This window comes from Salvia splendens, chromosome 15 (genome assembly GCF_004379255.2).
Source record: "Salvia splendens isolate huo1 chromosome 15, SspV2, whole genome shotgun sequence".
In the NCBI taxonomy this organism is placed as follows: Eukaryota; Viridiplantae; Streptophyta; class Magnoliopsida; order Lamiales; family Lamiaceae; genus Salvia; species Salvia splendens.
The window spans coordinates 7,361,869-7,389,624 of NC_056046.1; the positions used below are offsets into that span (position 1 = coordinate 7,361,869).

Here is a 27,756-nt window from a genome sequence, read left to right on the forward strand (position 1 = left end):
GCGTCCGAGCAGCCTTCACCGATGAATTTCTCCGCAGGCCAAGCACGACCGATTGTCAGTTCCTCCTCGACCTGCACGAACAAGTGCACGGATTCCCCAGGATGCTTGGCAGTGTCGATTGCATGCACTGACAATGGTAGAATTGCCCGGTGGCGTGGAGGGGGTCCTACACGAGCGGCCACAAAGGCACCCACCCAACCGTTGTACTCGAGGCCGTTGCAGACTACCGGCTTTGGATCTGGCACGCTTACTTCGGGGTCCCTGGCTCGAACAACGACGTAAACGTGCACCACCAGTCCGACCTCTTTACCGAAGTTTTGGATGGTAAAACGCCGGCCATCAACTTCGTCGCCAACAACCGGCTGTATAAAATGGGGTACTATCTCGCCGACGGCGTCTACCCGAAGTGGCCGACCTTCGTGAAGACGTGCAGCAGACTTGCGAACCCAAAGCAGGCTCTTTTTGCACAGACGCAGGAGGCTGCTCGTAAGGATGTGGAGAGGGCGTTCGGGGTTCTCCAAGCGCGCTTCAACATCATCAAAGCCCCGACTCGTTCGTGGTTCACGGAGAGCATGATCGACATCATGTATGCGTGCATAATCTTGCATAACATGATTGTCCAAGACGAAAGACCCGAGGCGGGAAATTGGTTCGACCCTGAATCCCCCGGAAGCTCAACCGCAAGTAGTCCGCCGCGAAGTGGAGCGCATCCGTCTATACAAGAACGGTTGTCTATTCGGGCAAGGACACGCGACTCTAGCGCCCACGCCCAACTCCAAGAGGATCTAATTGAGCACATTTGGGAAAACTTTGGCGGAGAAAATTAAATTATGTCATTTTTATTTTTTTAAGATTTTAATTATGTCTTTTTTCTATTTTTTTAATTTTAAGTTGTAATATTGTTTTAATTTCAATGAAGTGTGTTTTTTTAATTGAATTTGTGGGGAAAAAAATAAAAAAATGAAATTGAATGAATAGTAATTTAAGGGACGGTTAAGAGACGGTTAAGGGACGGAGCGTTGCAGGTTCTGTCCCTTAGTTAAGGGATGGAGTAAAAATGTACAGTGCGGCCCTTAAATAATTGTTTAAGGGACGGTATAGAGACAGCGTAGTGGACTACCTTACTAAGTAACCCAAAACAAGATAAAGAAGAATAGCCTGCCGTACATCCATCCTTAGAGCATCTCCAGTAAGACTGGACGTCAAATAGCCCTCACATAGCCTTCACACTGCCACATCATCAGCACTACAATTCTCCTGCCACATCAGCTTGCCACATCAACTGGACATCAAATAGCCCTCACATAGCCTTCACACTACATATCCACATCACTAATAACAATTATATAATTTAATTTACAATCGTATCAACATACGAAATTTAATTTACGAGACAAATACATTTAAATTGAATAATACTATTAAAATTTCAAAAAGTACAATAATTTTAAAAAAATACATTTAAAAAAATTACATAAATTTACATAAAAACTAACGCCTTGCAATCCTCCGCGCCCACAACTCTTCAACTAAATCCTTTTGGAGTCGAATATGAGCCTCCGTCTGACGCATGTCGGCATGTGCTTGGAGGAGGGCTTCTTCATCGTGAGGTACCCCACCTCGTACGTTGGCGGTGGCGACGCCGTGGCTTGGACCGGCCTCATTATCGTCGTTGGCCCAATCAGTCAGTTGTACACCTTCATCTTCGACAATCATGTTGTGCATGATAATACAGGCGTACATTATATCAGCAATGCAGTCGACATTCCACAAACGCGTTGGTCCCTTAACTGCAGCCCATCGAGCCTGAAGCACACCAAATGCGCGCTCCACGTCCTTTCGCGCCGACTCCTGCCGCGTCACAAAGTAGGCCTTCTTCGCATCTGATGCGCACCGGATCGTCTTCACAAAGACGGGCCACCTAGGGTATATCCCATCCGCCAAGTAGTAGCCCATATCATGCTGGTTGCCGTTGGCGACAAAATTGATGGCCGGACTGACGCCCTGGCACTGCTCGTTGAAAAGGGGCGACGAGTTGAGGACGTTTAGGTCGTTGTTCGAACCGGCTATCCCAAAATACGCATGCCAAATCCACAACCGGTAATCAGCTACGGCCTTGAGGATCATCGTGGGATTTTTTCCCTTGTAGCCGGTCGTGTAAAACCCCTTCCAGGCAGCGGGACAGTTCTTCCACTCCCAATGCATACAATCTATGCTGCCTAACATTCCCGGGAACCCATGCTGATCCCCGTGCATCCGCAGCAGATTCCGGCAATCTTCGGGGGTAGGCTTTCGGAGATACTGATCACCGAATACTTCGATCACGCCCTGACAGAAATACTTCATACATTCGATGGCAGTCGTCTCACCGATGTAGAGGTATTCGTCCCACATGTCTGCCGCGGTGCTGTAGGCCAACTGCCTGATTGCCGCAGTGCACTTTTGAATAGGGGTGTGGCCGGGTCTGCCAGCCGCATCGTGCCTGAAGCGGAAATACAGATATCGCTGCTCCAAAGCGTTAACAATACGCATAAACAAGTCCCGCCTCATCCTAAAACGACGCCTGAAATGGTTGGCGTTAAAACGCGGCTCCTCTGCGAAGTAATCTGTGAACAGGCGCTGATGTGCAGCTTCATGATCACGATCAACCACTTGTCGACGGTGGACAACTGGTCGTGGGCGAGGTGCCGCCGGCTGCATATAACTCTGCATCCATCGATCAACCTCACGGCTCGTATAGGCATCTATCTCTTCGTTCATCATACGCTCGTACTCATCCGCATCCCCACCACTACCACCGACATTACTCATTTCTTAAATTGATATTGTACAGAAAGTAAGGTAGAGAGAGAGTACTCGTTAAAACAAGTGGTGCGAATGAAAATGACGTTCAAAGCGCGTATATATAGTGTTTTCAAAAGAAAAAAAAATAAATAAAATCTGACGCCGGTTTGAAGCCGATCCGGGACCCACAATGGCGCCGTGAGGATCGGCGTCGGAACCGACGTCATCGCGCGAATCGGCATGGCCACGCCGATTTCGCCGACGCCGGTTCCAATGGTTCGGCGTCAGAACCGGCGTCGGTGAAAAATCGGCGTCGCGATTTTGACGCCGGCATTGGAGATGCTCTTATTGGATCCGAGCCCATTGTTCTCCTCTAGACCTGTACTCTAGTTTTACCTGTCCATTATTCAGACCATACTTCGCGGATCGAATCCTTCCTGCACCACTTCCCCATGACTACATTTATATATGTATAAAATGTTTTTTCATTTTCTCTCTCCTACGGTCAGTGCTCCCCACATCTCTCCCCCACCTTCTATCTCCCTAGACTTTGATATTATTCCTCCAAATTAAATGCTTGATCCTTCAGCTACTGCTCTCGCAATCGTTTCCGATTCGGCACACATATGAAGGCATGCACAGCGGCTGCGTAGACCACAAATTGGGGAGGATCCGCGGCCGAATTCGATTGGGATAAATGGAGGCCTATCCGGCCAAGTTCCTATCCGGATTCCTCGTCGTCTCCGTCCTACTATGGATTGTATTCATGTACGCTGCCACTTCTCATTTTTTTATTTATCTTCTATCTGGATGTCGTTGATGATCACGTTGAAACTAAGCTTATTCCCTTTTGTGATTCGAGCAACGAGATTCGTGTTGTTGAATTAGGGGATATCGAGTTTCGCTTGCTGTGCCTTTGTTTTCCAACTTTTTAGCGAACTAAAAAAACATGAATTCCGTGCTGATATGCACCTTAGTTCGTTTTTTCATTTTGTGTCTCGGTTCTGTGGGATGAAGTGGTATTCGTTTTAACTGAACCTGTGCGCAACATAATTTTGTAGCAATTGGACATATTATCTGCTATAAAGTTTTTGACTCTCAGGTTTACTTCTAGTATGCCTTATGACTTGTCCCTTGTGTCTTTGCATTGGATCCTGAAGGTGGAGCTTAAATTCTTGGAATGCAAAACCTATTGGCATAAAACTTTTTATTAGTTAATTTTCATATATCTATGTCATCAACTAATTGTAGTAACATGCAGAAATGCAAATTATTCATTGAAGAATGTACCATACCATTTTATGGGTACCTTTTGGCCTATTCTTTTTCTATGTTATTTCTGGTAAGTTTAGGCGCTTGGGGAAGAACCTTCAAAGAAATGTAATGAGTTTTATGGTGGGCATGGCGTAAGATCTATGGTGACTTTGTTTTTATTTAATGGAGTCGTTTCAGAACCCGTTGAGTCCTATATCAAGAAATACATATGCCCTTAGTCCATGTTGAAACCTTTGAATAGAAATAGTCTCAAGCGAAGGTGGTTTATGCATCAAATCTGCTCATCCCAGAGATATTGATATTTAGAATAAGCTTTTGTCTCAAGCTCTGACCACTGTCAGTTCTTATGGATTTGTCTCAACTTCTTTTTATTTTTCACTCAACTTGATTACTTTCGTTCATGAGAGGTGTTGAGAAGTTCATGTTATCTGGTCGTCCAAATTCACTACAACTTAATCTGGCTACTTTGGCCCAGAATACCTGCCAAATCAGTGGAAATAAAGAGCAAATATATCATCAACCCACCTTTACAAACATTTTATTTGACTCAGCACAAAGTTATCTTCTGCATTTCACGTACCTTATGAGAAGCTCACATCTGTAAAGTCTCATTGTTGAATCATAAGCATTTGCTCCATTTTGTTGTAATAATTCTTGATATAAGTTTTTAGAAGCTGTTGTAATGACTTAAAGACATAGATTGCTTGATAAAATTTTAGTTTCTTATAAAAGAAACAATAATTTAAATAAGTTCTTGACACTAGAAAAACTTTTTTTGGAGGTCTATAATGGGGAAAATAAACATTGTCGAATATCACATGGAAAGTTAAACATTTTGGAATAATTTGCATTGCTATCCATTTTGCTTGTAGACTTTTGCTGCCTATTTTGATTTCATGAACATAATCTTTCTCTGATTTCGTTTTGTCTTTTCGCTCTTTCTGTTGTGCATATGGGCAAGAGACCCCTTTTGAAATTTCTATGTATTAATCTATCAGTAATTGCTCATGACTCAAAGGATCTGTTTAATGAATAATGATGATCCTTCTTCCAGGTTTGCTTCCAGGTTGCTGGCATGGATATTAAGTCGAGTTATGGGAGCTTCAATTGGATTTCGGATCGGTGGATGGAAATGTTTGAGAGACGTTGTCCTGAAATTCAATAAGGTATTTATTTTCCGAACTTGCTACACTACTTCGAAGCTTTATAAAGGGCAACAGATCAAAGTGCTTATATCCTTTTGACATGTAAAGCAAGAGCTGATGGTCCTAGCCATACATACTTAGAAATCTTATCCTGATTAATCTCAGAAAAGTATCCTGATTAATCTCAGAAAATAAATCTCCGATTTTAGGAAAATATTATTGTCACACTTAGCAATTAGCATGAACAGTTCATGCAGACATTGTATTTTTACATATTCGGTGGATCTGATGACTACAGGGTGCTGTTGAATCTATCTCTGTTGGTGAGATCAGACTCAGCTTACGGCAATCCTTGGTTAAACTTGGGGTAGGCTTCATAGCAAGAGATCCAAAACTGCAGGTGTTAATATGTGATTTAGAAATTGTCTTCAGATCTTCAAAGAAAAGTCCTCAGAAAGCCAGATCAAGGAAATCTCGCAGCTCAGGTCGTGGGAAGTGGATGGTTTTTGTTAACATGGCAAGGTTTTTGTCGGTTTATATTTCCGATTTGGTATTGAAGGTAAGTGGTGTCCAGTTTAAATTACTATTTCCACTTAGTCTTAGTTTTGCGTAACCATTTATTTTTTCCAGAAACATGCGAATACTGCTTTTTCTCTGTGCATGAAAAGATTCTTAGAAATTAACATCAATAGTAGTCAAAAGATGAAATTGTCCTTTTGCCCTTGCCTCAAACCTAATTCCTTATATCCTTGTTTTTTCACCTTGGCGAAGAAGCTATCCACATCAAACATAATTTGAACTCACAATACACTTGTATTCGGGTCAAAGATGATGGAGATGGTGGTCAATGGGATAGTAAAAATCCACAAACTGAGATTATGCAAGAACAACCTTTAGTAGGATAGGAACTCTTTATATTTTTGTTAGCATTGATATCTGAGAATTACCTAAAGATAAATAAAATGTAATGATCCAGACAAACTCAAGCCTTATAAAATAGCTTGCACGCAAGATAATGATTCACACAGAATAGGAAATTGTACTTTGGTTAAGCTATTGAAAAATGGTAAAGTTTGGCAATGCAAACTCGCTTCCTTTCCGATTAGTCCCGACTCTGTGTTGACCAATATGTTGAAAGGAATCAAAGAATCGTTGAGGAGTGGTAGGTATGCTTACCAGATGCTCGGGACATATTAACTTTAGGTTCATTTTAGATTTTTTGTTAGCAGTAAGATTATCAGTCTTATGGCCAGTCATTATTCCAGTGTTTGTGCTTGTTCCTTAGTTTGGTGGGTATCAAATCCTGTTTAGTTTTAACCTTAAAGATACCAAGTAGTATATGATTATTTGGAGAGAGATGTTGTATTTTCTAGATTGGATGATGTCTGTGCTGCCCTTTTATCTTCAGTTATGAAGTTTGCTTTTCTCTTATGTGGAAAAAAGAAAAAGCTCCGGCTAGATGATGGATCTCTATTCTCTTATCATGAATAGTTTAAAGCTTCCTAGTGTTAGATTTAGTTAAAGACCAGAGATGTATCTTTGGTTTAAACTGTCCACTGTTATAAAATCTCGTCCCTTTTAATGCTTGTTCTATCATAAATAAAGTTTGTTCTTCTTTCAAAAAATAAAAAGAAGGAATACGAAAAAACAATCTGTTTCCTCCAAAACCCTATAAAACCCGGAAGTGGTGAAATAAGAGTATTTTGTAAATACGTAATTATCTTGAATATATTAACCAGTTCTTTATTTTCCGATCGCCTGGAAGGGACAAAAGAAAGATCTTGTTGTTTCTTCAACAATTTCTGATCTCTAGTGGACCTCTCAGTAGGATTCTGACCCAAGCAAAGGTCTTACTATGTATCAGAGCAAAAAGAACGAACCAATTTTGTATGATTCACAACAAATTCATAGATTTCTTCTGTAAGCAGATCATCTGCTTCTCACATTCTGTGAATAGTATGCTGGCTTGAAACTTTACTAAAATTGGGACATATGTAACGAAGTGCATAGATATTTTGATGTTTGCTTGGGGAAGCTAAGATACATGGACGATTGATTGTTCTGGAATAAAATCAATGCTATATGCTTGTCACCATCTGCTGTTATCTAGGATATTCAGAAGTTTGTGTTGTACGTTTATATGGTATTGAGACAGTTTCTAGCATTACTCGATATTCACCACACCCAACTACCTTAAACTCTATACTTGATATTGCAGACACCAAAAGCTACTTTGGATATTAAAGAACTGCGAGTAGACATATCTAAAGATGGTGGATCTGAGGCAGGGTTGTTTGTAAAGCTACTGCTTTTTCCCATTACTGTTCACCTTGGTGAATCACGTGTGGCATCTGACCAGACAGTGGTCTCTGGTGAATCTTCCTCTGCTAACCAGTTGACGGATGGGGTTTGTGCTCCTTTCAGCTGTGAAGAATTCTCTCTCCTGTGTGAGTTGGGCCATAACAGGTCCGTCTTGTTTCTTGACTGCTTCCGAATGATTCATGGAAACTTTCTGGTGGATATAACCACGTTTTCTACATGCTAATGTTTTTGGTATTTTCTAGTTTTAGCTTCACTGCACTTTTTTAGCGATCTACTTTTGTAATTAGAATAGTTTTCTGTTCATGATGAATATGCATGTGTTTTTTTTCTGTGTTTGGGATTGCTTGTCATGCATGTGCTGCTGGGCATCTTCTTTTGTTCATCTCCTTCCCCTTTTGAACTCTACACTCGTAACAAACTGCACCTAGCTTGAGGTAGGCATACAAAAATGATCAATGAATATCTATTTGTACTCATCCTCTTTGAAGACAAACACAGATGATCCTTCTCTTTAATATTGGAGAACAGGCTAGTCTCTTAAATTAGTTTACAAGGCCTGAGGAATTAAACTAAAAGTATGTAATACCCGAAAATTTGTGGAATTTTATTCTTTTAATTAAGGATGAAATTCTTTTCTATGTTTTTGTGTTTAAAATTTGGTGTGGAAAATATTTTGTGTTTATTTGATGGTTGTGGATGTGGTATTTTCTACCTAGGCAAATTAAATGTAAGTAAATAATTAATTAAGCCATGTTTTTAAAAATCCTAATTAAAATTAAATCTCTCTCTCTTTCTCTCTCTCTCTCGGTTTCTCACCCCCTCCCCACTAATTTCTCAACCTCCCCCACTCCCTCTTAACCGATACATCTTTCCCTTTCCAATCTCTCCCCACATCGTTTTCTCTCCTTTCTCTCTTGCAATTGCTCTCAACACCGGTAAGCTCCCTCTCTCCTTCTCCCTCTCGGTTCTCATCTTTTTCATTCACTCCCTCTCATCATCGTCTTGAATTCCTCAAGGTGATACCCTCCTTCGTCGTGAATCGGAGTCGGAAAAGGAAGTAAAGCTTTTGCGTTTCGTTTGAACCATCCGGGGAAGGTAACCCCTAACCCTTGTTTAATTCGAAAACTCATGCATATAGGACGTTTTTGGTTGGGTTAGATGTTGAGTAGGATTTGTGGCTATGTGCTTGTGTTGAACATGTTTTCGGTGATAACTGACAGTGGGTTCCGACCCCTTTTTGACTGAGCAAACGACCTCCTTTTGGTACGATTTTTTAACTGTATAAACTTTGGTGTGTCTTCTGTGTGGTGTGTAATTTTCAGCCTCTTTGGATGTCGTATGAATTTATTATGATTTTTGCAAGTAAACTGCGCAGTTCTGCGTGTTGTATGTTTTGGGAGATGTTTTCATGTGCTTTTGGCGTGATTCTGAGTGATATGTTTTTGTGATGAATGTGGGTGTGTTTGGCCAAGAGATGGCTCGGGAAAATCTGTGTTTGGTTCGAGAGTTTTCGTGTGTGTTGGCCGAGAGTGTTGGGTTCAGCCTAGGGCAGATTTGTGGAGAGTCTGGAAGGGATGATCCCAGGTGTTTGGGTGTGTTTTGGGACGTAGAATGCGTGGTGGGAATGTCGTATAGGGTTTGAGAATCGGAAGTTGAAGGAAAGTGAGTGTACACGGAACCAGCGGCCGAGGTGCCGAACAGATGGCCGAGGTGCCGAACAGACGGCCGAGGTGCCGAGCATAAGATGCCGAGGTGCCGAGCAGGCGGCCGGGACGGTCGATCGAGGTGCCGAGCCGGACGGCCGAGATGGTCGGCCGAGGTGCCGAACAGGCGGCCGAGACGGTCGGCCGAGGTGCCTAGCCGGACGGCCGAGATGGTCGGCCGAGGTGCCGAGCTGTGCCGAGATAGGTGCCGAGCTATGCCGAGACAGGTGCCGAGCTATGCCGAGACAGGTGCCGAGCTGTGCCGAGATAGGTGCCGAGCTATGCCGAGACAAGTGCCGAGCTGTGCCGAGACAGGTGCCGAGCTGTGCCGAGACAGGCGGCCGAGGTGCCGAGCCAGGCGGCCGAGACGGTCGGCCGAGGTGCCGAGCCAGGCGGCCGAGACGGTCGGCCGAGGTGCCGAGCCAGGCGGCCGAGGTGCCGAGCCAGGCGGCCGAGATGGTCGGCCGAGGTGCCGAGCCAGGCGGCCGAGACGGTCGGCCGAGGTGCCGAGCCAGGCGGCCGAGACACCGAGCCAGGCCGAGACGCCGATCCTTTTTCCGAGCTTTTTCCGAACCTTTTCCGAGCCAAGTGAGCCGTTTGCACAGTAAGGGTATGCCAGGACTTGGAGTGCTGTGTTCGTGTGTCGTGTGCGCGTTTTGGGTACGTCGTTTGCGTGCGGGGTGTGTTTCGAACGTGTGACTTTGTGTGTTTGTTTTGTAATATGTTGTTAAGTGTATGTACGTGTAACGTGCTAGATGTTGAAGTCGTCCACGTAGGAATCATGCATTGTCGTTTAAAGTCTCGTCTCTTCTGACTCTAATCATGATATTATTTATCTTTCAAAAGGGTGATCGTTTACAAGGAAAGTGTGGTTGAAGAGATTTATTTTAAAAGCTAAGCAATCGAGGTGGGCTTTTCTACCCTACTTTTAAGTGGGTTATCTTTAAATACGGACTTTGTTCCGGAAATGTTTATGGAGGTGAACTGTTTGTCTTGCCAATATTTTGTTTTGAAACCTATCTGAAGTGGTTTACCACATATGTTTAATCGAATTCGGGTCTGTTGGGCTGCGAACCCTCAGGCTAGTGTACACGAGACTGGGTGCCATCTGAGAGCAAGTTGGCCGGTCTAGATGACCTGGGGTGTGGCCACGCCCCTTGTCATGGTTTGGATCAGATAGTGTATGATTGAGGGAATAAGGGTGGCAATATCGGAAAAATGACTGCGCAGTCGAATTTATGAAATGTATTTTGTGTACTTGGGTTATTTTCATTATACTCAAAACCCCAATGTTACACTGTTATGGCATGACAAACTATGTTTTTGGCGTGTGTCCACTGAGTGCAATAAGTACTCAGCCCTGCATGTTGTTTTCTTAATGTGCAGGATTGAGCGGCGATGGGGAGGACGGAGGTTGAGCAGTTAAAGCCAAAGGGTGTTTTTATCTTTTGGATGGTGTCGTGTCGTCATACCCGGCATCATCTGTCTTTTGGTCTTTTCCGCTGCTTGTAAACCGTCACGATGTTTTCATTTCAAACTCTGAATACTTTAACTCAAGAATGTCGTCACAGTACTTTGTTTTGAATTAAATTTCCTTTTATTAAATGTTTTCGAGTCAAATATTCTTGTTACCCCCTTTCTTCCCCGCTTCTTTATCCCCCCTAGTCGCGGTCCACCGTACTTCCTATCCTTAGGAAATGCGGGCGTGACAGAGTGGTATCAGAGCCTAGGTTTTCTCTTTCTGCTCTGGACCCAAAAAAAAAAAAAAATCTTTTTCTGACTGGGGTAAGTTTTCAAAAGTGTCATTGGCTCAATATCCGACTCATCGCACTCAACCAGAAATGAGGTAATGAAAATTTCGAAATTTTGGAAAGTATATGGAAGTGGAGGAAATTGTGATTTTGGTGTTGAAAATGATTTTTATGTAAAGTTTAAGTAAATGTTGAGACATGTGGAAGGGTACAACGTGATGTGGAAAAGTTGGAAATTGTTTGAGTTATGAACTGTTGATGTATGATGAACTTATATGAAAGCATGTGGCTGATGTGTGGTGATATGATGACGTGAATGTTGATGTGAGCTTTTATGTGAGTATGTGTTGGCCTTTTGAATGTTTGAACTTAGACGTGATAGAATTTCACTAGTGCTTCTTGGACCTATGATAGATAAGAGCTTTTGGCCTTTGAACACCAGCGGGTTTGGGTTAGAACAGCGATGCGTGCATACACTCTCTCTCTCTCTCTTCTTCGGTTATGCACTCTGTTTTTATACGCGAGGCGGTTGTTTCTGTTTTTTTTCTATAGATGGCGCGTATGTTCCGAACCCCGCGACGGAGTGATCGCGATAGACTTAGGGCACAGAGGGTGCTCAGAGATTATAGAGTGTACCGGAAGAAGGATCATGTACCGTTGATCGAGTTCGTGGCACACTTCGACACCCTCTGGAGGGCAGCTCAGGAGTTCGGAGTGACAGAGCATGACGGCATTGAGAAGCTAATAGATTTGCTTCCCGATAGCTGGAAGGAGTGGGCCGAAAGAACGGCGAGGAGGTACACGTGGCATGAGCCCGCTACCGATGACATGGTGGGTGACATGGCTGGCTTTCGGAAAGCCGTGTATTGTGCACTGGTGGACTCTCGAGAGGAGCAGCCCCCACAGGAGGTGGAAGAGAGAGTCGTGTATCAGGACAAGTATGTGAGCATGTACGAGGGTGAACAAGGGTATGAAGATGCTTATGAGGAGGCTCTGCCAGGGAACTCCGAGGAGGACGACGACGAAGACCCGGAGGAAGGGCCTATGGATGAGGATGATAGAGTCGTAGTCTAGAATTAGAATAGTTCGTTGTCTTTTCAGTTTTGCTTTCTGTACGATCTACTCTTGGGAACAATGTTGGCCTTCTTTCTTTTAATGAGAATTTTGATTTTGATTTATATCCTATGTGTTGCATCTTATACTACATGAAGGTTTTATAAGAAAATTTTGAGAAAGTGGTAATTTTGGATGAGAATTGTAGTAACACTTTTTGGATATTGAATCAGAATGCCGCCAAGACGTGCATGCCAACCACGACAAGAACCCCACGTGGAGGCACCACCTCCACCACCACCGCCACCACCACCTCCACCCCCGCCTCAACAAGAAAGATTCATAGTTACGTTCTCAAGGCAGAATCCCCCAAAATTTGACGGACAAGGAGACCCATCCAAAGCGGAAGAGTGGATACGCGGCCTCGAGCGTATCTTCAGGGTCATGGAGTGCACAGATAGGGAGCGCATTGCTGGTGCTACCTTTCAACTGTTAGGTGCTGCCGATTACTGGTGGGAGACTCGGCAGAGAACTATGGATCCTGCCCGCCTGGAGGCGCTAACGTGGGAGGAGTTTAAGGTGGAGATTGACAACAAGTATGTCCCAAAGACGTACAGACGGGCCAAGGTGGTAGAATTCCACACGCTAAGCCAAGGCCGAATGACTGTGACCGAGTATGACCGAGCCCTCGCGCAGATGGCACGATATGCGCCCGAGTTGATGGACACCGATGAGAAATGGGCGGTGAAGTTCCGGGCCGGGCTCAGAGACGAGATAAAGGCCGCATTGGCCTGTCGAGGAGAACTCTCCTACTCGGAGATCTTGACTTGTGCACTGGACGTGGAAGATGCACTCCCTAAGCCAAGAGTTGTGGCAACAACAAACGCGACACCTCTACAAGCTCAGCCGGACCACCAAGAGAAGAGGAGGTGGGATGGTGACCAGGCTCAGTATGGTGGTAAGAGGCCACAACACATGAGGAACCCACCCTACAATGGCGGGAGACAGAATACTTTCCAACCGAGGGCAAACTTTCCGCCGAGGAACCCTCAATGTGGAAGGTGCTTCAAGTACCACGCCGGGGAGTGTCGAGACCCTAGGTGCTTCAACTGTGGTGGGAGTGGCCACTACATCCGAAATTGCCCAAACAAGCACATGGGAACGGGAACGAGACAGAACCAGCTAGGTTTCCGTCCACAATCCCAGGCACTACCTGCACCTCCACCGCAACAACGCCGCCAAGGATTACCATCGCAAGCAAGGGCCTACGCCTTGAAGGGGAAACAGCCGGCAAACGGGAAAGAAACCTTTGAGCAAGGAAACTTGGCAGGTATGGGCACACTTCTCAATATGCCTATAGTTGTCTTGTTTGATACGGGTGCGTCGCATTCCTTTATATCAACGTCTTGTGTGGATACTTTGGAATTACCTACTGTTAAGACCGAACCCACTATGAGTGTGACCTCACCGGTAGGCGGGGCTATAGATATATCCCGATCTTGTGCATGTGTGAACTTTGGAATAGGTGAACTCAGTTTAGTGGCTTATAATTTGCAAGTAATGACGATGGGTAGCGTAGACATAATCTTGGGTATGGATTGGTTAGCGGAGAACCACGTTACCCTTCATTGTAGAGAAAGGAAAATTTCGTTTGAAACCCCCGGAAAAGAGCCGATGAAGTTTCACGGAGTCCCAATGAGCCGACGCAAGTCCAGTATCTCTGCGCTGCAAGCCACTACAATGATGAGGAAGGGATGTCCAGCGTACCTTGTTTATTTGAATGGGGAGGAGAAGAAAGACAGGAAGATAGAAGATGTGGCGATAGTGAGTGAATATCCCGACGTCTTCCCCGATGCGTTGCCAGGACCCCCACCCGACAGACAGGTAGAATTCACGATCGATCTGGAGCCCGGATCGGCACCAATATCCAAAGCACCTTATAGAATGGCGCCAAAAGAGTTGGAGGAGCTTAAGGTGCAACTGCAAGAGCTACTGGAATTGGGATTCATTAGACCTAGCGTGTCACCATGGGGAGCACCAGTGTTGTTCGTAAAGAAGAAGGATGGAACGATGAGGATGTGCATCGACTATCGGGAGCTAAACAAACTAACGCTGAAGAACAAGTATCCACTACCAAGGATAGACGACTTGTTTGACCAACTTCGAGGGGCAGGAGTCTTCTCTAAGATGGATTTGAGGTCTGGGTACCATCAGCTGAGGGTTCGGCGAGAAGATGTACCCAAGACAGCTTTTCGAACAAGATATGGTCATTATGAGTTCGTTGTAATGCCTTTTGGACTGACGAACGCCCCGGCAGTGTTCATGGACCTTATGAACCGCGTGTTCCATCCATTTCTGGATCGGTTTGTCCTGGTTTTCATCGATGACGTGCTTGTTTACTCAAAGAACGAGGAGGAGCACAAAGAGCACTTGAGAACCGTCCTAGCAACTCTAAGGGACGAGAAACTATATGCCAAGTTCAGTAAATGCGAGTTTTGGCTCAAGGAAGTAAATTTTCTTGGACATGTAGTAACTTCAGATGGAATTCGTGTAGATCCGGCCAAGGTAGAAGCGGTGCAGGAGTGGAAGTCACCTTCTACACAAAACGAAATCCGAAGCTTTTTAGGACTGGCGGGCTATTATCGAAGATTCATCGAGGGATTCTCGAAGATAGCAAGGCCAATGACGCAACAACTGAAAAAGGGAGTCAAGAGGATTTGGACGCCAGAATGTGAAGCGAGCTTTCAGTTGTTGAAGGAGAAATTGACCACCGCACCAATCCTAGCTGTGCCGGAGCCAGAGACTGACTATGCGGTATATACGGATGCGTCGAAGGTGGGACTGGGATGTGTGCTTATGCAGAAGGGGAAAGTGATTGCATATGCATCGAGACAATTGAAGCCCCATGAACTGAATTATCCGACGCATGACTTGGAACTGGCAGCTGTGGTACATGCTTTGAAGATCTGGAGACATCATCTTTATGGAGTCCGTTGTGAGATATACACGGACCATAAGAGTCTAAAGTACTTCTTTGAGCAAAAGGAGTTGAACATGCGCCAACGTAGGTGGCTCGAGTTGGTGAAGGACTACGATTGTGGTATAAATTACCATCCGGGAAAAGCAAACGTAGTGGCCGATGCTCTTAGTAGGAAGTCTCAATCTCAGCTGGCCACCTTTCTTACTATCGAAGAGAGTATAATCCAAGAGTTCAGTAAGATGCGCTTGGAAGTGGTGAGAATGCCCGAGACTGTGGAAGGGATAGTAGCCACGTTGGTGATGGAACCCGACTTAAGAGCCAGAATTGTAGAAGCTCAACGGCGAGATACGTTACTAGAAAAGATTCGCTCAGAAGTGAGGACGGGTGAACTCGGAAATTTTCGTGAGGCAGCGGATAATGGTCTCACATACAAGGGAAGGTTGTGTGTGCCTAAGGATGAAGGCCTGAGGATGGAAATCATGAGAGAAGCACATGAAACCCCATACGCTGCTCATCCAGGGAGCACCAAAATGTATCAAGACCTGAAAAGACAGTTTTGGTGGAACGGTATGAAAAAGCATGTTGCGGCATTTGTGGAGAGATGCCTAGCATGTCAACAAGTAAAGGCGCTACACCAACGGCCCTATGGGAAATTGCAACCCCTCGAGATTCCGGAATGGAAGTGGGAACATATTGCAATGGACTTTGTGGTAGGACTGCCAAAATCCCAGCGAGGGAACACGGTGATTTGGGTGATTATAGATCGCCTCACCAAATCTGCCCATTTTGTGCCGGTTCGTGCCACTTATGGATCCGATCAGTTGGCTAAGGTATATGTACGGGAAATTATACGCTTGCATGGAGTTCCAGCGACAATCACATCTGATCGTGATGCTAAATTCACTTCTAGATTTTGGACAAGCCTGCAGCGCGAGTTGGGGACTAAGTTGAATTTCAGTACAGCGTTCCACCCGCAAACCGACGGGCAGTCGGAGAGAACGATACAAGCATTGGAGGACATGCTACGAGCCGTGGTGCTAGATCGAGGCGTAGGTTGGGAAGAAGTGTTGCCCTTGGTAGAGTTCGCTTACAATAATAGTTACCAGGCGACTATCAAGATGGCTCCATATGAGGCCTTGTATGGAAAGAAGTGTAGATCGCCACTTTATTGGGATGAAGTGGGTGAGAGAAGAATTCTCGGACCAGACTCTGTAGAAGAGATGATAGAGATTGTCCGACAAATCCGTGGGAGGATCAAGGAGGCACAGGATCGACAGAAATCTTATGCGGATGTTCGAAGGACCGAGTTACAGTTCGAGGTCGGGGAAAAGGTCTTTTTGAAAGTTTCCCCTTCTAAGGGAATAACTCGTTTTGGAGTGAAAGGAAAACTGAGACCCCGATTTATCGGTCCATACGAGATTTTGGATAGAGTCGGCGTGGTAGCATACAGATTGGCCCTACCACCAAGCTTCGGAAATGTGCACAACGTCTTCCATGTGTCACAATTGAGGAAGTATGTGTATGACCCCACACACATAGTTCACCAAGAAGAGATGATGGTCCTAAATCCCGATCTAAGCTATGAGGAGAAGCCCGAGGCCATTGTGGATCGAAGAGTGCAAGAATTGAGGAATAAGTCAGTTGTTTCGGTGAAGGTACGGTGGAGGAATCATGGAGTCGAGGAGGCAACATGGGAATCAGAAGATAAGATGAGAGAGAGGTTTCCAGAGCTGTTTGAGTGATCTAACAAATTTCGGGACGAAATTTTGTTAAGGTGGGAGGAATGTAATACCCGAAAATTTGTGGAATTTTATTCTTTTAATTAAGGATGAAATTCTTTTCTATGTTTTTGTGTTTAAAATTTGGTGTGGAAAATATTTTGTGTTTATTTGATGGTTGTGGATGTGGTATTTTCTACCTAGGCAAATTAAATGTAAGTAAATAATTAATTAAGCCATGTTTTTAAAAATCCTAATTAAAATTAAATCTCTCTCTCTTTCTCTCTCTCTCTCGGTTTCTCACCCTTCCCCACTAATTTCTCAACCTCCCCCACTCCCTCTTAACCGATACATCTTTCCCTTTCCAATCTCTCCCCACATCGTTTTCTCTCCTTTCTCTCTTGCAATTGCTCTCAACACCGGTAAGCTCCCTCTCTCCTTCTCCCTCTCGGTTCTCATCTTTTTCATTCACTCCCTCTCATCATCGTCTTGAATTCCTCAAGGTGATACCCTCCTTCGTCGTGAATCGGAGTCGGAAAAGGAAGTAAAGCTTTTGCGTTTCGTTTGAACCATCCGGGGAAGGTAACCCCTAACCCTTGTTTAATTCGAAAACTCATGCATATAGGACGTTTTTGGTTGGGTTAGATGTTGAGTAGGATTTGTGGCTATGTGCTTGTGTTGAACATGTTTTCGGTGATAACTGACAGTGGGTTCCGACCCCTTTTTGACTGAGCAAACGACCTCCTTTTGGTACGATTTTTTAACTGTATAAACTTTGGTGTGTCTTCTGTGTGGTGTGTAATTTTCAGCCTCTTTGGATGTCGTATGAATTTATTATGATTTTTGCAAGTAAACTGCGCAGTTCTGCGTGTTGTATGTTTTGGGAGATGTTTTCATGTGCTTTTGGCGTGATTCTGAGTGATATGTTTTTGTGATGAATGTGGGTGTGTTTGGCCAAGAGATGGCTCGGGAAAATCTGTGTTTGGTTCGAGAGTTTTCGTGTGTGTTGGCCGAGAGTGTTGGGTTCAGCCTAGGGCAGATTTGTGGAGAGTCTGGAAGGGATGATCCCAGGTGTTTGGGTGTGTTTTGGGACGTAGAATGCGTGGTGGGAATGTCGTATAGGGTTTGAGAATCGGAAGTTGAAGGAAAGTGAGTGTACACGGAACCAGCGGCCGAGGTGCCGAACAGATGGCCGAGGTGCCGAACAGACGGCCGAGGTGCCGAGCATAAGATGCCGAGGTGCCGAGCAGGCGGCCGGGACGGTCGATCGAGGTGCCGAGCCGGACGGCCGAGATGGTCGGCCGAGGTGCCGAACAGGCGGCCGAGACGGTCGGCCGAGGTGCCTAGCCGGACGGCCGAGATGGTCGGCCGAGGTGCCGAGCTGTGCCGAGACAGGTGCCGAGCTATGCCGAGACAGGTGCCGAGCTATGCCGAGACAGGTGCCGAGCTGTGCCGAGATAGGTGCCGAGCTATGCCGAGACAAGTGCCGAGCTGTGCCGAGACAGGTGCCGAGCTGTGCCGAGACAGGCGGCCGAGGTGCCGAGCCAGGCGGCCGAGACGGTCGGCCGAGGTGCCGAGCCAGGCGGCCGAGACGGTCGGCCGAGGTGCCGAGCCAGGCGGCCGAGGTGCCGAGCCAGGCGGCCGAGATGGTCGGCCGAGGTGCCGAGCCAGGCGGCCGAGACGGTCGGCCGAGGTGCCGAGCCAGGCGGCCGAGACACCGAGCCAGGCCGAGACGCCGATCCTTTTTCCGAGCTTTTTCCGAACCTTTTCCGAGCCAAGTGAGCCGTTTGCACAGTAAGGGTATGCCAGGACTTGGAGTGCTGTGTTCGTGTGTCGTGTGCGCGTTTTGGGTACGTCGTTTGCGTGCGGGGTGTGTTTCGAACGTGTGACTTTGTGTGTTTGTTTTGTAATATGTTGTTAAGTGTATGTACGTGTAACGTGCTAGATGTTGAAGTCGTCCACGTAGGAATCATGCATTGTCGTTTAAAGTCTCGTCTCTTCTGACTCTAATCATGATATTATTTATCTTTCAAAAGGGTGATCGTTTACAAGGAAAGTGTGGTTGAAGAGATTTATTTTAAAAGCTAAGCAATCGAGGTGGGCTTTTCTACCCTACTTTTAAGTGGGTTATCTTTAAATACGGACTTTGTTCCGGAAATGTTTATGGAGGTGAACTGTTTGTCTTGCCAATATTTTGTTTTGAAACCTATCTGAAGTGGTTTACCACATATGTTTAATCGAATTCGGGTCTGTTGGGCTGCGAACCCTCAGGCTAGTGTACACGAGACTGGGTGCCATCTGAGAGCAAGTTGGCCGGTCTAGATGACCTGGGGTGTGGCCACGCCCCTTGTCATGGTTTGGATCAGATAGTGTATGATTGAGGGAATAAGGGTGGCAATATCGGAAAAATGACTGCGCAGTCGAATTTATGAAATGTATTTTGTGTACTTGGGTTATTTTCATTATACTCAAAACCCCAATGTTACACTGTTATGGCATGACAAACTATGTTTTTGGCGTGTGTCCACTGAGTGCAATAAGTACTCAGCCCTGCATGTTGTTTTCTTAATGTGCAGGATTGAGCGGCGATGGGGAGGACGGAGGTTGAGCAGTTAAAGCCAAAGGGTGTTTTTATCTTTTGGATGGTGTCGTGTCGTCATACCCGGCATCATCTGTCTTTTGGTCTTTTCCGCTGCTTGTAAACCGTCACGATGTTTTCATTTCAAACTCTGAATACTTTAACTCAAGAATGTCGTCACAGTACTTTGTTTTGAATTAAATTTCCTTTTATTAAATGTTTTCGAGTCAAATATTCTTGTTACCCCCTTTCTTCCCCGCTTCTTTATCCCCCCCCTAGTCGCGGTCCACCGTACTTCCTATCCTTAGGAAATGCGGGCGTGACAGAGTACCAGACAATTTTTTGTGTTTGTCTTGAATTCCTTAAGTTCACGTTTCCAATTTGGTGAGATATTAGTGCAGAAAAATAATATTTGACCCTCTCCACTTTTTTGCCTTTACACTCTGAACAAATTACATAGAAGTGGTGCTATGTTATCCATTTATATTAAATATATTAAATACAGGTGATGCATCATAACTGTGAAGCTTCTTTTAGAAATCTTTAGGTTTTGTTTTTTCTGTTATGGCATCCTGAGGAATCTTGGGAACACAACTATCATATCAGTGAGACTTTGATTGATCACATTTTTAGTGATATGGGGAAGTAATGTGCTGATTGCTGGACAGAATGTGCTGAATAGGAAGATTATAACTTATCAGCTAATCCTTTTCAGCAACAAGAGCAATGCATCAGAGGATGGTGCAGCCAATATCAAACAATCTCTTGATATTTTACTTGTGGAAAGAGTTGACAATTAGATTTAAGAAAGAGGTTAAAAGGGGGTTGAATAGCCTTACATTGGTATCAAACAAGTTGTTATCTTCGCTGTTCCATCGTATTTCTTCATTCCATCATAAACCCATTGTTTCCTTTGTTTCCGTGATTCTGATTCCCTTCCTTGCTCTTTTGCTTGAGATTTACATCTATTTCATTGATCTTGAAGATTTTGGAAATTGCAAGATTGTGCTTTTTGCTTAACCTTTTGGAAGGGGTTCATCTTATAGAGGATTTGGATGATGCCAGTGTGCTAAGGGGTGGGTTTTGGATCCATCTGGTATGTTAGCTTGCAAGTTTGGAACTGTTCTATCTGTGGATTCTTTTTTTTCCATTTCCCTTTCTTATAAGCAATCTGGAAATATCCAAGCCTCAAAAAGTTTAGGTCTTTTCGTGGCTATTTTTTTTGGGGAAGCACGAAGCTGCTCACTTGTGATACTTTACAAAGATAATTCAATAGGCATATAGTGGATTCTGCCACGCTTGATCAATGATTTATCTTTGTCTAATCTCGGGAGTTTGATCTATATAAGAGGCCAAGTGTAGACTGTGTAGTTGTTACAGTGGTTAGAAAGGAATAGGAGAATCTTTGATGACAAAGAGAAATCTTTAAAAGAAGGACCGTGATAAAGCTAAGTTCAGAATTGCTTGGTAAACCTCATACAACAAAGACTTGAAGGCCTTTTTTTGTGATAGACATTACTAGCAACCTGAGTTTGGGTTCAGGACTTTGCCTACTTAAAGTCAAGGATTCAAGTGTCGAAACTTAGTAGATTTGCTATGTTTTTCAAAGTGTTTTCATCGTCTCGTGGAAAACAAAACATTTTATCACTCTTACTGAAATCATTCTCCTACTTTACTCTCTCTTATCTTTCCTACTTTAATTCCATCTCCTATTTTGTTTTATCTTCATTTAACCCATTTACACAATTTCTTAATCTCCATGCCCAAAAGAAATGCCTCAACTTAGTTGGGACGGAGGGAGTATGATTTATAGCCAATCTTTCCAAAATAAGCTTCGGTTATTATTGAAAAATTGCTACAACAAAAGATTGAAGCTCCTTGCACCTTCACGTCTCATCGTGACTCACTTCGTGTCTGAGCTCCCTGCCACCACACCGTCGTCTCTGCCATCCTATTCTTTCTTGCCAGCAGTTGAGCAATAGTGTGTCGAGTTTGGAGCAAGAGGATGATGCAAAACGGTGCACAACTTAGATTTCCATGGCCAGAATCAGGATGAGTCATTGTTGTATTTGACAGCCAGAATCACTAAGAATTTTAGATGGATTAGGTGGGTGATTGTTTCATTGGATTTCTTGAAGCTAGTTCATTGGGACGCGAGACGTGAAGGTCACGTGAAGAATGAAATGAAAGCTCGAATCTAGAGGTCTCTTACAAATGAATCTGTTATAATATCGAACATGGTTGAGAAACTAAATTATAATATCAATTCGTAATTTCATTTTTTCTGATTTGTTGGTAAATAGAAATTCCGTAAGTCAATATAAAACTAGTCTTTTAACTAAAAGTGTAAATTTCTCTATTCACTTAAATCAGTATAAAAGTGGACAGAATATACATGTTATACAGTTGTGGCTTTCCTATGCAAAGTGGCTATTGTTCACAATTTCCACTGTCTTATTTACTTCATATTGAACATTTTTGGAATAGCAAGTCTGCATTTCCTGTGGACCTCTTAGAGGTAGTTTTTATTTCAGTAATCTAGTATTTCGTATGCCAATGAACTTAACTATATCGATTTACACTTGGTATGTCTACGAAATGAAGAACGGAATGAAATATATATTCATTTTTTGACCAATCACCTTTCCAATTTCTGTGTCAGTTTAGGGCGTGTCATTTAATTTTCTTATGTTTTTGTGGTTTTTGCTTAATAGCATGACATGTTCTTTCTTGATTTTCATTACTTATTTAATTTTTTTTTAAATTCTTTTACGTGGTGGAAACAGTCCTTTTTTACTGAGTACTCACAATGATCACAGTTCCAAATACAGAAAGGTGGTCTGCATGGAAATTTTGTTGGATTGGAATTTGTAACTAAATATAATAAAAATTCAAACTATCTTTTATCTGTTGGTGCAGGGAAGCAGGGGTACTTATTAAGAATTTGGATATTACTAGTGGGGAAGTCCGAGTAAATTTAAATGAGGATTTGCTGCCCAAGGAAAAGAATGTGGCTGACACAGTGCCTGACCTGCCCCAAGAAGTTGCACAAGTGAACAACGAATCTGGATCTGATGAAACACAACCGGGCGAAAAAGTTCCTGCTGTATGCAAGTACAGCTCCACAATACCTGAAAAGGTTTACTTTTCAACTGCTTTGACAATGCTTTCCTTGTCATTGTTCCTTGCACAATATTCTCTATTATATCACGCTTACATTTCTGAAGAGTGGAAATACTATTTATGTTTATTCTCACATAAGCTATACTGGACCATCATTGGGAAATTGATGATAAACCCTTAGCTTTATCAAGGGTCTCTTAGTTAAAAAATGTTTTCTTCAATTTTTCTTGAGACGCGGGGTCATGTTCTTCGATTGGTAGGCTTCTTTAGATAATGTTGAATGAGTAATTGATGTATGGGTGATTTTTTAATAGGCCACCTTCACTCTGCCTAAACTTGATGTAAAGATTGGACATCGATGTTACGGGCTTTTGGTTGAGAATAGCATTAGGGGAATCCATTTGAAGTGCATGAAATCTCAATCTGTGGAAGATCTGGGGGAAAGTGTGAGACTTGATGTTCAGATGGAATTCAGTGAGATATATGTAAGTGCATACGACTTCCACCCCTGAATTTCTATAATATATCTCCTCTTTATACTGACATGATCTACTTATCATAGCTGCTTAGAGAAACTGGCATCTCTATTGTGGAAATACTGAAACTTGATGTTGTTTCCTCTGCCTACATACCACTACTGGTATGATCATTCTCAAACTGCAGGCTATCATCTGTCTTGTCAAACTGAATGCATTTTAGATATTTGCTTTACAATACTCGATTAAGCTATGTATGATGAAGTACCATTGAACAAACAAGATATGTATGATTAAGCTTGGAGGCACTCTTTAGGCACATGCAAAGTAGATTCCAAAGAGAAAATTTACTTTTATACTCCCAGAAGTCTGTGAGTATCACTGAAGATACTAAAGAGAAATACAATTCTGGGTAACTTCTATTTGTATGATCGAGCAGAAATTCAAATCTTCAATTTATTCACTAAACTCAAGTCTTGAATAAAACATGCCTTAATTTTATCTAGCTCTAGATATCTCACTTTAAAAAAAATCTGAGGAATCCTACTAAAATCAACTTATAACTCATGAAGTGTCTGAAGCATTAGTCAACTAAGACAAGAACTCTCTACTGTAGTCTGTATATAAAGATCTAAGAAATATCCGTTGTCAAAATGCTTATCCTAAAAGAGCTTCACTGAACAGCAGTGGCATGAAGAATGTGGGCAAATGTATATGCTTGAAGAAAATTAGATATTTCATAATTATATTAGTTCCAGAGACCGGTTTCTTTGTTCCAATCAAAGCTGAGTATGATGTTATACTATAATCTTACTCAATCATTGATACTCATCACAACGTGGCAATTATTAGAGAGGCCGTCCATGATCTATCATAATAAAAGAGTAGTAAAGGTGGGGTGGGAAAGGGCATGAAAGAATAAATAAAGATGGAAGAAGGAAGGCTGAACAACAACCGAATCAGCAATTACCCATTTTATTGCTTTTAATTATTAGTTAATCAATAGTTGATGATAGGATCTATATAAACCCTTGAGGTTTGGAAGGAATGAGTTAGATTACCGAGTTGTCATTTTGACAGTATTTCCGTGGTATTCTTTGAAGGATATCACTCGATTATTATATAAACACTTGACTGAATATTTCTCTGTCTTCCAGCGTACATCATCTTAACACCTCTAACAATTATTGCATAAATATTGAATACTAGAGTTAACTGGTAGCATGACACTTCTTTCTTACATTACACATTGAGTGGTTTGTTGACATCTTGGAAATATTATCTGCACAATAATGTTAATCCCTTGTTCATTTCTTTAATGTCTTTTGAAAAGATATTTTTCTTTTGCTTCTCATCATTCTGTTGATTTGTGCTGTCTGCTGCAGCCTAACGGCCTTATCAGATCTGAAATTGATGTTAAGCTTGGAGGCACACAGTGCAACTTACTTTTGAACAGGTTAGAGCCATGGATGTCCATCAGTCTTCCGAAGAAGCAAAAAAAGGAAGTACTAGAAAAAAGCCCCGCCAGAGAGAAATCACATTCATCTGGACAGAGAACAATTATGTGGACATGCACTCTGTCAGCTCCGGAGATGACTGTTGTGCTTTATAACTTGAGCGGGTGTCCACTGTACCATGTAAGCACCTACCCTATGATGAACTACTCATGCCTATATTCCTATCAAGAGTTTTTGCTTTTATCCATGAGCAGCTCTTTTGGTCCTGCTATTTTTCATAATCTAGTACTCCCTCCGTCCTAAGATAGTTGAGTCGCATTCCTTTTCAGACCGTCCCATGGTAGTTGAGTCATTTCCATTTTTGCTGAAAACTTTATTCTCTTTCCACTTTAATCTTTAAACATCAATTTCTTAAATCTCGTGCCCAAAACGCCTCAACTTTATTAGGATGGAGAGAGTACTATATTTTCAGTTTTTCTTTTTTGGTTCATCGTTTTGTTCTGATTTGTTTTCTAATCACGTATTTTTGCTACTGATGCAAAATGAATGATGTGAAGCAAAATTTGAGCATCTTGTATATGTTCTATAATTTTTCCACGGTTGCATGTTAGTTGGTCTGCCTTTCTAGTTTATTGTTAGGTGATAAATTGTTTGTGTTCAACAAAATAGCCAACTTGCTTTCATGTGACAAAATTATTTGTATTACTTGCATTATCATGTTGCCTTTATCTCTACTTGATAATTTAGCATATAAACCAGTCTTAACTTGAAATTTAGTGTCATTCAACCTCTAACCTGATAGTGTAGCATCCAAATGACCTAATTTCCTTTAGATTGAAACAAGACCCACACACATTCCTCCTTACATCGTTTTATTTGTGAACATGCCTCTTTTCATCTGTTGCCACTACCTCTTCCAATGTATCTTTATCCATCCTCTCGTCCTATATACACATATTTCTATGTGCAAATGTTTGTGTAAATTTCTTGTCTTACGTTTATGTGTGCGGCGTGCAAGCGTGTTAAATATGTACACTAGTAGATTGAACACCAATAGTGAACAACATAAAGAAAGAAGAAATTTTTAGCAATAAATAAATGTTGCCCTTTCTTAAACAGGAAGCAGTTATATCTTTTGCTTTAGATATTCCAAACTACATCCGAAGCATCAATACAATATACTCCCTCCGCCCCACTAAAGATGACATTTTCCTTTTTAGGTTGTCCGACCAAGATGACCCATCACTAAAAATAAAAACACCTTTATCTCTATTTTATTCCATCTCTCTTACTTTATTCTCTCCACTTGCACAAAATAAAGTTAGAATAAAATTCCGTGCCACCCAAGGAAGGAGTCATCTTCCTTGGGACGGCGGGCGTATTATTGAAATATTAAAGGTTAAGCAAGCTAGGCTATGCTTGTCCTTAAGTTATCACCATAGCTTACTATAGTTTCGGCAAAGGCCAACTTAAGAGAGTTGTATATCAAATACCTCAGATGTTGGGCACTATTGCATGTCACCTTTTGACTCATGTAGGGGTCCCTGCCCAAGACATCCTGTGCTTGGTCTTATTTTAACTAGCTACGTATCTTTGCAACTTCTCTCAGATGTTGATAAATTTTAGTACTACCTAAGTCCTTTAGTAATAGAAACTATTTCATTTTGGTTTGTCTTTTAAAATTGTAAACTTTCTATTTTAGGATTTTTTTTCTCTCTAATGAGGTGAGACTCATTCTCCACTAATAATACTTCCATTACTTTTTCTTTCTATCTCCCTCTAACTTTACCATTGGTTATAAAACTTTCTATTTTTAAAAGACGAAGGTAGTATATCAAACAATTCTTCTAATCTTAGACTTGCATACCTCGGTTCTTGCTCGAGAAACACCCACTTCAGAATGATATGTGATAATACTCACATGGTTATACGCTCCACTCTCACTGCATCAGGTTTATCTGTATTGATTTGGCAATTTCTGAATCTTTGGTAGTATATGCCGTTTAGTTTTAGTGAATCTAGAATCATTCTTTTTCCCAAAATTGTCATGTAAGATAAAAGTCGTTTTCCTATCCACATGATATAAATATTAGAGTGAATTACATAAATGGTACCTGATCTTTCACTTTCGCACATAAACGGTACCTGATCTTTCACTTTCGCACGTAAACGCTACATGATCTTTATTTTATATCGTTTTACCCCGTGACAAAAATAACCCTAGGTACCAAACATGCGATTTTTTTGTTGTGGAGGATATTTTTAGAAATTTCAATTAAATGGTACCAAACATGTGATTTTTTCTCTTTCTTATTTCTTTTTTAGTTTCTTCTTCTTCTTCTTTCTTTTTATTATTTTATCTTCCTTTCTTCTTTCTCCTTAGTTTATGTTTCCTCTTTTTCTTCTTTCTTTTTAGTGTTTTATACATACATCTAATTGCGTTCATAATATAAATCAAGAACAAAACACCTAATTAAATTATTTATTTAAAGTAATTAAATCAATTGAATATTTTTTATTAAATTATTTTATACTCATTTTAGGATTGAAACACCTAACTAAAAATATTCAACTCTTTATATCATTATGAATACAATTCACTATTTTAAATTTTTATTAAGACTATGTTGATTAGTTATTAATTTAATATAAAATAATAATAACAATAATTATTATTATATAATATTATATGATTCATAATTTAAATAATTATACTATAATTATTTATTAATTAGTACGGAGTACTAGTTTTTAGTATTATAACAGTAATATTGTTATACTAATTAAATATAATTATAACTATAATTATACTTGAGTACTATATTTGAATGATATTAAAAAATAAATTAATTATTAATTTATAACATTAAAATAATAATATTAATATTAATTCATAGTAATAGTATAAAGAGTGAGGAGAATGAGAGAAGATAATATAATATCACTTTTGGTACTAGTTTTGTGTATGCCAAAAATATCCTTTATGACACAAATGGGAAAATGTATTTGTTTAGAGGGCATTTTGGGGTGAAAATTGCATCAAGTACCAAAAATGTGATTTATAGGTACCAAAAACGATATAAAATAAAGATCAGGTACCATTTATGTGCGAAAGTAAAATATCAGGTACTATTTATGTAGTTCACTCTAAATATTAAGACCAATAGTGTTATTTGTCCCAAACTTTTGATTTTTTTTTATCAAATTTTCCCAACTTCAGCATTTCCCATTAAATGTCCCGCGATATACAATTGGGGAGTTTGAGATGAAATTTTCTTTTTTACACTTCAACACAATCGTTGACACAAAAACTATTAATCGTTGCTTTAGAAAAAAAATAAGAATGGGCTAATAGTGTTTTGAGTTCCCGATTGTTAGTGTATTCTAGAAA

The 27,756-nt window shown here is 41.9% G+C and overlaps 1 protein-coding gene across 3 annotated transcripts in view; it reads left to right on the plus strand.

The window, feature by feature from the left end:
• The first annotated feature begins 3,298 nt into the window (after nt 1–3,298).
• LOC121768401 (protein SABRE-like) overlaps nt 3,299–27,756 on the plus strand; it is a 41,106-nt gene continuing 16,648 nt past the window's right edge. The window contains exons 1-8 of one of the 3 annotated variants that reach the window (XM_042164900.1): nt 3,299–3,552; nt 5,114–5,225; nt 5,503–5,763; nt 7,423–7,670; nt 22,229–22,448; nt 22,747–22,917; nt 22,995–23,072; nt 24,294–24,545. In XM_042164900.1, the coding sequence (XP_042020834.1) occupies nt 3,482–3,552; nt 5,114–5,225; nt 5,503–5,763; nt 7,423–7,670; nt 22,229–22,448; nt 22,747–22,917; nt 22,995–23,072; nt 24,294–24,545 (1,413 nt within the window). In that variant the 5' untranslated portion in view covers nt 3,299–3,481. Of the gene's footprint in view, nt 3,553–5,113; nt 5,226–5,502; nt 5,764–7,422; nt 7,671–17,298; nt 17,314–22,228; nt 22,449–22,746; nt 22,918–22,994; nt 23,073–24,293; nt 24,546–27,756 lie in introns of those variants that run through there. The other 2 variants (XM_042164901.1, XM_042164902.1) reach the window with 2 other exon arrangements.